At 42.3% G+C, this 12,421-nt stretch overlaps 1 protein-coding gene across 1 annotated transcript; it reads left to right on the top strand.

Moving 5' to 3' along the window:
* Nucleotides 1-116: 116 nt before the first annotated feature.
* CZH9orf40 (chromosome Z C9orf40 homolog) lies at nt 117-5,135 on the top strand. The gene is given in 3 exon segments (XM_065046017.1): nt 117-198; nt 201-544; nt 3,808-5,135. Coding segments are annotated over 3 exon segments (570 nt in total). The 5' UTR covers nt 117-131; the 3' UTR covers nt 3,967-5,135.
* The last annotated feature ends 7,286 nt before the right edge of the window (nt 5,136-12,421 follow it).

The raw sequence follows: 12,421 nt of genomic DNA, 5'->3' as shown, positions 1-12,421 counted from the left end.
AGGTGTGGTTCCCGGGTGCCTCATCCCTGCCTGAGCGCGCGGCGTTACGGACCGCGAGGGCGGGAAAGCGGCCCCGCCCCCAGCGGCCCTGCCCCCCATGGGCCGTGGGGCTGGCACGGCGCGGGCGGCGCATGCGCCGTTCGTCGCGCGGCGTCGGTGCGTGCGCGGCGGGAGACGCGCGCTCCGCCGGGGCGACGGCGTTCGGCCCCTCATGGCCAAGCGGCGCGGGGAGCCGTTAGTGTGTCACGTGCCCTCCAAACGCCTCCTGCGCGAGCCGCCGTCGCCCGCCCGCGCTGCCGCGCCCGAGCGGCGCCCCCGGGGCGAAGCGGCGGCCGCCAGCCCCGCCGCCCCGAAGCGGAAGCTGGAGGAGGTGGAGGCGCCGCCGGGCAAGCGGCCTGGGCTGCGGGGGAGCAGCCCCCGCGGGGAGCAGGGGGATGCGGGCGGCAGGCGGCGGCGGCGCGGCGGGCCAGCGGTGCCCCAGGACGAGCAGACGGCGGAGGGACGCGCCGGTGACCGGGGCAAAGAACGGGCCGCCGTTGCTGAGGTAACGCGGCGGGGCTGGGACGGCGGGAGGCCTCCGGGGCGGATGCCGCGCTGGGCGGGCCCGGGCTGCTCGCCTCCGGGAAGCGAAAGTCGCCGGCGGTGCTGGTGGCAGCCGAAGCGCTACCGCGGGGGCGCGGGTGTCCCGGGGGGGCTGGCGGGACATGCGGGCAGAGTCCGCGGCCCCGAGCCCATGCTGTGCCTACCGCTGTTAGTCGGTCGTGGGCTGTAACGCTTTTTTTCTGTTTTTCTTATTCCGAGGCAATGAAGCAGCATTTCTAGCTTTTGGTTTTGGTTTTTTTTTTTTCCTTATAGAAAAACTGATGAGAAACAGCCTACTTGGAGTTCACTTTAGTTAACCCTATCTTCAGCCACATTCCCATCCTAAAGTATGGTGGAAGCCTGAGGAGTTTATTTTGATGGTGACTCTGTTGTTTGAAGTTGCATATCAGGCTTACTACTATATCTGACAACTTACTTTTTAAAATTTTTTTCGGGGTGGTCGTTAGCAGCAATATCAGAGCTGTCTTTTAACCAAAACGTCTAGTGAGGGCAGTGGTCAAGTGAAGAGGATCAGTTATTTAATGGTCAGGATATAATTGAAATACACAGTTGACTCCTGACACTTCTAATTGCCTTTGAACAATGTACATTCTTCTCCATGGCCTTGACCACATTTTACACAACAGGCCAGAAGACAAGACACGGTACTAAGATAGTTTTATTTTTGGAAAAAAAAAAAAAAAGGTGGTAGGTCAAATTTGGTGCCTGCCTAGAATTGTGATATATGTAAACTCACCATTCCTCCCACTGGAACCTTTTCAGTAAGACCAGAGTATTTAATCCAGTGATACAGATGTTGCTGTAAGTATAGTCAGATCAGATAGACTTTGAACTCAATTTTTAGACTCTGGTTTTGAAAAGTTGGGGTCTTTGATAGTATAACACTTTTCTGTGATCTGCAAAGAAAGTTGTGGCTTTTCTTTCTCAGGCTGTGCCTTTAGATGTTTTCATATTTGGTTGTTGGAGGGGGTTTTTTTTGGTGCAGGAGCAGGCTGTCCCTGTGTGCCAGAAGGCAAGCTGGCGGGGAAGAAGGCCAGCCTGGCTGACTAGAGAGCTGTGGCTGGAACTTGGGAATAAAAAGAGGATTTATAACCTTTGGAAGGATGGTCAGGCTACTCAAGAGGAATACAAGAATACTGTGAGGTTATGCAGGGAGAAAATCAGAAGGGCCAAAACCCAGCTAGAGCTGAGCCTGTCTACTGTTGTAAAAGGCAACAGGAAATGTTTCCATAAATACATGAGCAACAAAAGGAGGGCTAAGGAGAATCTCCATCCCCTGATGGATCTGTTGGGGAAACATAATGACAGAAGATGAGGGAAAGGCTGAGGTACTAAATGCCTCCTTTGCCTCAGTCTTTAATACCCAGAACAGTTGTGCTTCAGGTAGCCAGTCTCTAGAGCCGGAAGACAGGAATGGGGAGCAGAATGAAGCCCCAGTACTCCAAGGGGAAGTGACCTGCTACACTACTTGGACACTCACAAGTCTATGGGGCCAGACGAGATACAGACAAAGGTGCTGAGGGAGCTGGTGGAGGTGATCACAAGGCCACTTTCCATTATTTATCAGCGGTCCTGGCTAAACGGGGAGGTCCCAGATGACAGGAAGTTGGCAAATATCACGCCCATCTACAAGAAGGGCTGGAAAGAGGATCCAGAGAACTACAGGCCTGTCAGTCTGACCTTGGTGTCAGGAAAGGCCATGGAGCAGATCATCCTGAGTGACATCACATGGCACGTATAAGAAAACCACATGTGATCAGGCCCAGTCAACATGGGTTTATGAAAAGCAGGTCCTGCTTGACTAACCTATCCTCCTTCTATGACAAGCTGACCCACCTAGTAGATGACAAAAAGGCTGTGGATGTTGTGTACTTAGATTTCAGTAAAATCTTTGACACCATATCCCACACCATTCTTGTGGAGAAACTGGCAGCTCATGGCCTGGATGGGTATACTCTGTGATGGGTAAAGAACTGGCTGGATGGCCATGCCCAAAGAGTTGTGGTGAATGGAGCCAAATCCAGTTGGTGGTCAGTCACAAGCGGTGTTCCCCTGGGCTCAGTATTTGGGCCAATGAGGGGATTGAGTGCACCTGTGGTGACTTTGAGGATGACACCAAGTAGGGTGGGAGTGTTGATCTGCTGCAGGGTAGGAAGGCCATACAGAGGGATCTGGGCTGGCTGGATCGATGGGCTGAGGCCAGTTGTCTGAGGTTCAGCAAGGCCAAGTGCTGAGTCCTGCACTTGGGTCACGACAACCCCATGCAGCGCAACAGGCTAGGCAAAGAGTAGCTGGAAAGCTGCCTGGCAGAGAGGGGTCTGTGGGTGTTGGCTGACAGCTGTCTGAACATGAGCCAGCAGTGTGCCCAGGTGGCCAAAAAGGCCAACAGCATCCTGGCTTGTATCAGCAATAGTGTGGCCAGTAGGACTGGAGAAATGATTGTGCCACTGTACTCAGTGCTGGTGAGGACCCACCTTGGATCCTGTGTTCAGTGTTGGGCCTGTCATGGCAAGAAAGACACTGAGGTGGTGAAGAGAGTGCAGAGAAGGGCAATGAAGCCAGTGAGGGGCCTGGAGCACAAGTCTTGTGTGGAGCAGTCAAGGAAACTGGGACTGTTTAGCCTCTAGACATGGAGGCTGAGGACATCAGGCTGTTGACATCGCTGTCTACAACTACCTGAAAGGAGGTTGTAGCATGGAGGGTGTTGGTCTGTTCTCCCACGTAGCAAGTGGTGAGACAGTACAATGGGAAATGGCCTCAAGTTATGCCAAGGAAGGTTTAGATTGGATGTTAGGAAATAATTCCTCACGGAAAGGGTTGTCAGTCATTGGAACAGGCTGCCCAGGGACGTGGTTGAGTCACCATCCTTGGAGGTGTCTGAAAGGTGTTTAGATGAGGTTCTTAGGGACGTGGTTTAGTGCTAGAGTCAGGTTATGGTTGCAGTTGATGATCTAGAGGATCTCTTCCAACCTAAATGATTATATGATTCTATTCTCTGAAAAGTAAATTATCATTTGGTTGAGATTTTCTGTGATATTTTCCTTAGAAATCCTTCTGTATAAAATGGTAAGAACAGTTAATAACAGAACAGCTGAGTAACTCTTGCTTGTTTCAGTTTCTTTTACAAAAGTTTCTTTTTATTATTTTGTACTGGTGTGATACATGTTAATGTTTTTTTGCCTTTTTATTTGTCTCTTTTCAAAGCAAGAAGAAGAATTCTGTCAGTATAACTCATTCCTGTATTGGAGAGCACCATTGCCTACTATTGATTTGTCTGATATTCAGAACCTACATGGAGAGACTCCACCAGAAGCTAAAACTTCTTCAAGGACTGATACCATGGAGACTGAAATGGAGACCTGATCCATTGTTTCAGTTGTACATCTACTTGCAGGAAACTTGTTTCCATTGGGATTCAGGTTTTTATACTTGGGAGAAAGATAAGCATGCTTCTGCCTTCTTGAAAAAACAGTTTTATGTCAGTCTGTGAAAGCAACTCTGAATTGCCTGAGTGGAGGGGATAATCACTATTGGGTACTTAATAGTAAGCTGTCAGGAGGTGCACAGTGTGGAAGATGCTATGATGTCTAGAAAGAATGCTTGAAAACATTGAGACAGACTAAAAGAATACTAGAGAAAAGTAAGACTTCGGAATACACTTAGAAGAAACAGGTGAATATGTTACATGTCAAAAGGAAATGGAAAATTGTTTTGCCTGTCCTGAACAAAAAGATGTAACTATGGTACCCAAAAGTGAAATATTTATCATGTGATTTTATCATAAAAGCACACAAACTGTAGTGATTTTTAGTGTGGGTTTTTTTTCTGTGTAATAGCTCAACCAAAAAATAAGAGCCTACCAAACCAGACAAAACATTCCCTTTTCTATGCAAACCAAAACTACGTGTGGCAGGGAGGGGGAAGGAAAAGGGGATCTTCTCTTCTTTAAGCTGACACTGCTCTGTAAGTTTTTCACATTCTCCTTGTGAAGAAGTTATTTCACCACCTCCTTTTTACTTTACCCAAACCAGTGGGCTGTGAGTTTCTAGGTTTTTCGTCCATTCTCAAGTTAATGCTGTTTTTTGTGGTGTTAACAGTAGCATTGAAATGGCTGGTGTGCACAGATGTGTCAAGAAAACTTAATGCAATATAAAAGTACCACACACATTTTTCAAACTTAACTGCCTGAGGTGTAGCTTTTGTAGAGACCATGAATCTTGCAAAAGATTTTTACAGAAGTTCATTGAATTAGTGTTTTTTGCTGTGAATGGCAAACTTCATGCTTGTCTTTGTAATTTATTTACAAGTTGAAGTACAATTAGAAATGCTTATCTTCAATAATAGACTGAAGCTGTATGAGCAGAATGTCAGACTTTGCAAATGTGATTTGTCTTTAAGGATAGAAAACACTGTATTTTTGCTGGAATTATTGAAGAAGGCAGCTTGTGTTGTTTTGTTTTTTTGTTTTGTTTTTTTTTTTAATAATGTCTTTGCTAATGAACAATAAAGTTTTGCCTGTGTGTATTTGAAAACTTCGTGACTATTACTCTGTGAAGTTCCTGACTTTATATCTTGGGATCATTATTTCTATAACTTTGTCTTTTTATTAAGTCTTTGCTCAGTTTGTCAGCTTTCTTATAAAACATTAGTAAACTGTGATTTGGTAACTTTTTCCAGTATTTGTGCTGTAAGCATCTGTGTTTGTTCTTTGCATATTGGTTTAGATTGTTAGGGTCTCTTAGTACCCTCAGAAGGAAGGAGGTGCCTTAGTGACAGGCATTTCGTGGCACTTGTTTGGATGTGCTTGTACCTGCTGTCAGATATCTGGATACATATTTAAACAATTTATTTTTCTCACACATTTTTAATTCTAATTTTTTAAGTCTGAATACATCAACTTGTCTTAGGGAGGTACTGTAAAAATGTTTTTAAAAACAAGCTCCTATTCTGGCAAGAATGCAACTGATATTTTGTGTTTTCTACAACCAAACCAAGTAAGTGAAGAAATGGATTTATTTATTTATTTATATTTTCTTTTACCCTATGTTTGTGGGGTTTACGGTATGTCACACCATCCAGTATTCTCAGTATCCAGTATTTTGTGGTATCTTTGGAGACATACTTTACTCAAAATCTCCTCGGAGCTTCATACAGAGGGGGTATGTCCTAGCAACGGACCACATTTTAGCATTAAAATCTCTCTCTGCTATATTCATAAGACAGAAGAGATTTTATTACTGTCTTTAAAGTATAAATTTGAGGCATTCCATCACAAAATAAATAAGCCCTTCAAAACAAATTAAGCTTGCACTGTGTTATAGGCTGTATGTTTATTTGCAATTTATGCAGTAGGCTGGCACTTTCCTGTTTGCTTGTTCCAGTCATGGGCTCTGGTTTATGGGCTGGAATGTTACAGCTACTTTCACAGCATTTGCTGTGATGATTGTTTTTTTTCCATTAATCTGTTTGCAAATAGAGGCAAATCTAAAAGCTTTGTAAAACATTTTGAAATTAGTCTGAGAGTTTGGGTTATACATAAGGCTGGGCAAGGTAAATTGGAGTCCTGATAGATTACATAACCTTTGCATTAGAGTTGTCGAAAGGTGTGGTCAAGACATGTCCTTGCTCAGTGTCTGGTGTCTCCAGATGTCTTATATCACTGGGGGCTACCAAAACACTGGTCTTGACTTTAACTCCATTTTTCTAGAGAGCTCTTGTTGAAGGGCTGTACATAAACTATAAGTAAGCTTAAGATGTTTTAATTTGCATGTGCACTCATATCCAGTGAGAATAAAATGTTACTTTGAAATTCTGAGACAACTTGGAAGTAGCAAAGTACCAGCCAACTTATGACCTTCATTTGATAAGCTCTCAGGAAAAACCTGTTTTAATTCTCTCTAGGTAACCTGGAGTTTCCTTTTCTCTAAACCATTCCTCTGTAAAAAGAAGAACCAGTGTTACAAGAGTAATAAAATGTCTAGCATAGCAACAGAGATCATCCGGGTATTACCCAGGCTGATAAGGGTGTTGCATCTGGAAGCAGCACAGTAAGGGTATGGGCATACTGATGAGAAGTGAAATGCTGGAGTTAAATATGCTTCAGAGCAGATTTAAACAGCAAAGTAATATTACTTGCGTGTCTGGCTTTGTAATTTTTCTGTCTCATTCTAAACTTGAGGCCTGTTTTGTATGGTCTGATTTGTGTTAATTGAAGGCCTGCACTATATTTGTGGTTACCAAGATAGATAAGCGTCCGGGAGAAGCTTAAAGCTCAGTCCAAATCAGGGAAGTGAAGAACTACTATGAAAACCAGGCTGCGTTGATGACCATGTCTTGGTAGACTGTGGCAGAAGGAAAGTAAAGAAAAAGTGGGTAATGTAAGATGGGTGATGATGAAGTAATGTAGCAAATGGGTGCAGGCATAGTTGGCCAGGAGAACAATGACATGTTGCAGGATTTTCAGTGTTGGCTCTATCTTCAGCACAGCAACATCTACAATAATTTGAATATAATGATCAACAGTGAGTTTATTAGGTTTCTCACTGTTTTGACAGTTACTGCTTGATGTTTTTTCCTGTTGGCAAGGCCAGTAATTCAATGGACATTTTAAAAGTCCATGCTTACGTATTAATATATGGAGAGCTGGAAAATCCACAAGATCCTTCGTGTAGAAAATAAGTGCAGATACATGCTTCCAGGTGCCACCAAACATAATTACTGTCCAGCATTTGGCAGCTAGTTCTGGTTACAGCAGGTTCATTATGGGGAACTCATGTATATTTTTGTGAAAGCATCTGATTACAGCTGCAGTAAAAGATGCCAAACTGAACACAATCTTGTGGTATAGCAGAGCTTATGTTCAAAGAAGCATCTCAAAAAACCTGGTGTGCTTGGGCTGACTTAATTATTTCCATGCCAACAGTTATAACCTCAACTCTAGGTGGCAATACACGTACATAGTAAACTACAGTGAACCTGGAAAATGTTTTGGGTATGCTTTTATTCTGAATTGCTTCTGAAAACTTAAGCAGTGACATCATGAATGTTAATAATTTCTTTACTGTGATACATACATAAAGGCAGATCAAGTCACAAGTTCCTGACTGTAAGGTGACACAAAGTCTTCAGCATAATTGGAGTAAAAACATTTTGTTGAATTTTTGGCTCATCTCTTGTTTCTCTTCACACCCACCCGCTCCAAAAAGAAAAAGCTGTCAATTTAACACATGGGAATTTGTTGTCACTACTTCTTAGCACCATTTCCATTTGATACTGGAAACAAGCTTTATCTGATTGTGCGCTGGATGGAAACCTCGGTCAGTCACTGAAGGCTTCTTGAAATGTACTCATTAAATACGGGGAAGAAAAAGGTAAGGGCTAATTAATAAGACAACTCATTAAGTAGTGTTTAAATGTTGGTATATAGGTAACAATATATTTGAAATTTATGAGGAAATTTCAAATTACTCTTGTAGGAGGGTATTTCAATTACTCTTATTTAAAGGTTGCGTATTTCAAATTCCTATTTCAATCTTTCTTGTATTAGAGAATTTGATGTTGATGCAGCAAACTATATCTTAATTTCTGATACTTAAATTGCAAGTGAACTCACAAGTACGTTCCAAATGCTCTTGGTCAAAAAACCCACAGCACAAGTCACTTTAAAGGACTTAAAAATCATTGCTAGTTCTTTGAAAGCCATACAGATCATAACTTTTTCACTACTGAAGGCAAAAATAGTTTTCTTACTATAGATATGTTACCAGTCCCAGGGGATGGAGGCAAAGTCAGGGTTTTTTTGTAAATTTATTTTGATTTTAAGAATCATTGTGGTAGATTTCCTGGTTTTGTTTTGTCTTCTTTTATAATAGTGAATTTTTGAAAGAAGGGATATGGACTGGCTAAACATTACCCTTTTTTCCACTTACATGAATACTTGGGGTTTGTGTTTGGGTTGGAATATGATGAAATAAGTGGCTTACCAAGTAAGCAACTGAGAAAAGTAAACAGAAATAGTATTGTACTACCCTCAGTGAAGTGCGAGCCAGAGAAAAGCTTTTTCATGCAGAGCTATGACTGGAAATGAACCACATCTATTCACTATTTTCTAACACAGGTGAATTTTCTCATGTCCTTCATTTGAGCAGTGTACAGTACTCTTCCAGTTAAATTGGAACACACAATAATTAATTCCATTGAATCTACCTTAAGTGTGAAATGTCCTTTCCCTGAAGCCTGATGCTATACAGTAGATACTTCCTTTTGATGCTTCAACTTGTAGACTGTTGTGTACACATACACAGGCACATCGCAAGAAGAGCCAGAGGCCACGAATGCATTGCAAAGAGTGAGTTTTATTTCAGTTACCTCTCTACTGGGGGACGTCCAAAGTCGCACCTGAGCTCCCAGGCAGAGGTGACACCAGCGGGGACGCAGGCGCTGGTCAGTTCAGCCCTGCTGGAAGATCACTGGGCCTGCTGAGCTCACCTGCATTTCAAGGCTTCAGGCAGGTGCAGCCTCCTGCTCTTTCTCACAAGAAAGTGGGAATCACAGACACAGTGATAATGTGTCTACAGTTTCTTATAGGCCTGTGTTATCTAACACAGAGGTTCTACTCATCAAGCACACAGGGCCAGTAAAACAATTAGTGTGATGTATGTGCTTTTTCTACAGTCAGCTGCAAGTCACTTGAGTGTATTTACATTTAACTAACCTTGCCAAATCTTCCACTATATTCCCATACAGCTGTGAAACTTGCTTTCAGTTTCTTTTACTTCCTGGCATTTAAACAAACGAATTTTGCTTCTGATTGCATAAAAAAGCAATTATAATGTAAGAACTGCTTAAAAGTATAAAGTACGCTACCAGAATCCTATGATTTCATGATTGCCAGTCGTAAACTGCATTTTTTTGTTTTATCAAATAGTCACAAAATATTGCATCTATGTATCCTGTAATCGTTTTTCTACTTCAGCCTTTTAGGAACTGGAGAAACCTGTGATTTAAAAGGGGAAAATCTACTTCAGACAGACTCCTGTATTTCCAAATGTGTAATGTGCAAATACAGAGACACTAAAGACAGCTTTTCATTGTTTAAATTGAACCCATAAAAATACTTCTCAAGTATGATTATGAAATATCAGGCTATGATATGAGAAGGTATGGCTAACAAGCAAAAAGTGTTTACACCTTGGATATCAATAGCAATATCAAACTTGGAGTGTAAATATCATTATGCCTTAATTTATATGACATGGCAAGGCTCTGGGGAGAAATGATGATGGTTTTGTTGTCCAATACATTGTTGTTTTTTTTTTTTCTTAGAGTCCATACATACAATGCATGTATGCCCAAAGTGCTCTAAGAATATAGCTTGGCCAGTGGAGTCCGTTAGAGTCAAACAAATAGGGACTGAGAGAGCTTACCTTACTAGCATACTTATTTTCATGCCAGCACATAGCATAAAAGGTAGAATAAGCTCCCCAGTATATTTCTCATTATTTTGAGCTGCGAGACAGATTCTGGTACCAGCATTTCAATGCATTCCTTTCTCCCATGTTTATATTGTGCAGCTCATCTGTGAATTTCTTGGATTTGTCAGTGCTAACTACTCCAATCTCAAATAATTTTGAGATTTCTGTTTTATCTTTGTTCAGCTGGTCTTGAATTATTGTGGGGCCAGAACGGCTAATTTATAAAGGCCAGTCATTTCAATGAGTTTAGCAATCAAAACACCCAAATTCCTTAGACCACATTATATGGTGATTACCAGTGTTTATCGTTGACTTAAAAGAGTGATAATAGTGCATTATTAGATTTTCAGTAAGGAAAATAAGAAACACTTTGCCTTTTAAAGCTATGATTTCGAAGGTCTCTGTATTTCAGTGGTACTGCTTTTCTACAGGTTAGCGTACTGGAATTTGGCTTCTTGAGCTGTAGTGTTCTAACTTATGGATTTGCAAATGCAGTGTACTCATGCTATAGAAGATGTGTGCTTTCAAGACAGCTCACAGTAGTGAGCAGTAACTATTAGTGTTTACAAGAACAGGTTCTTGTTTTTTATCTTAAGTAGTCAATAAAACAATTAACAGTATTTTTACTGTGTTTTCTTTAAAAAGTAGGGTCTATCTGATCACATAAAATATTTTTAAAAAATCATCAGTCACATCACCTTGAGCCAAGGATGCAACCAGACTCATTTCCTGTCAGGGTGGTCAGCTTTTCCTCAGAAAAAAAAAAAAATACATTAGGTGTTTTCATATAAGAGGTAAGCATTTAAGATAATTATTTCAGTTGCTGATACAGATTTCTTTGATGTAAAAAACTACTATTTTAAAAACACAGTACAACAATTAGCAACCACATTGGCATAAAATTATATAAAGGCCAGGACCCTGGGTCATAGCAGCAGAATATTGTTGTAGAAATGGATGATTTGTGCAGGGAAGAAATACAAATTAAACTTCTTAATTTGTTGAGTAGAAGGAAGCTTAAATTTACTTTGCTTTCTTCTTACAAACTAGGTACCAAAAGGTGAAACGTAAGCAGCCAGCAACAAACAGCGAAGTTAATCAGTTTGAAGGTTCACAATATGCTGTGTGTCTATCATATAGTATGGGATAGCTCCTGAAAACGCAGCCTGAAAGCAACAGTAATCATAGCAGCACCCTGCCTAGCTGATGCTTGCATCTCGATATTTTTATGTGTTACTTCTGCCTGTGGTTGCCTACCTGCAGCTTTCAGTGGGGAGTGGTTGATGTTATGCCCTGCAGACCAGATCCAGCTCACAGGGTGAATCCATATGGTCAACTTGCCTCTTGCATCATGGCCTTGCCATCAGGCTGTGCCAGATGAGGAGCCTTTGCCCAAACCGCGCAATTGCTAGGACAGGCTGTGAAGCCCAACAGCCAAGTGTTTTGGACTCACCCGCATGTCAGTCAGCAATTATATCTTGCAGGTACAGTGTCACGTGAACACAGATGTGCCTTCAGCTGCCCTCAGCCTTTCAAAGACTGGCCAGGGACAATACTAGTCCCCGCAAACCACCCCATCCTCTTACACTGGATCATCTGTCATTGCTTTAGTTTTTCTGCAGATGTGTTCTGCTCTGAGAGCATCTGTGCTCGGTGTACTTGACTGACACCCTAATAAGTGTCTTCAGGTTTTCCTCTTGCCTCCAGGCATGGGTCAGTAAAGCACAGAGTTCTTTCTTTCTGTGTGAAGCATGGTGCTCCCTGTACATCCATCACTGTTTAACCCTCAATTTTTAGGTAAATAACTTTAAGTTAGCTCAAAATAAAGAGGTCACGTGGATAAGGTTCTTTATTTCAATCTCAAGCAGGGGTTTTTTGTTTGTCTCATCTAAAGCTTGAAGCATTTGCTTTAGCATGTCTTTGAGTGTCAATAGTAACACAAACCTCCATCCTCCCAATTATACCTCTATGAGAAAGATGCATTTTATCTGGTATGAAGAAAGGAGGGAAAGAAGAGAGCAGATTTTAAAAATTGTTTTAAACTGAAGATTTGAAAGCTCTGGTGTCACATCTGGAGAAAGTATCCCTGAAGAATCCATATGCCTGTCATTTGACTCAGGCCAGGAAGCTGGCAAGCCAGAGCTCATCTTCTAGGAGGACTCTGAAAGATGACACACATGAAAAGTCTGTTAACCAGTCTGAGGGATACAAGGAATGGTAGGATGAATCCAGTGACTGGTGTGCCATGATGGATGGTTACAGGCTGTTCAGAAGGGGCAGGCAGGGCAGGACAGGTGGGGGGTGGCACTGTATGTAGCAGAGGGGCTGGAATGCACAGAGCTGGT

The sequence above is a fragment of the Columba livia genome, chromosome Z, assembly GCF_036013475.1.
Source record: "Columba livia isolate bColLiv1 breed racing homer chromosome Z, bColLiv1.pat.W.v2, whole genome shotgun sequence".
Taxonomy (NCBI): domain Eukaryota; kingdom Metazoa; phylum Chordata; class Aves; order Columbiformes; family Columbidae; genus Columba; species Columba livia.
Note: the sequence above shows the minus strand (reverse complement) of the source record. Positions and strands in the feature narration are given on the sequence as shown.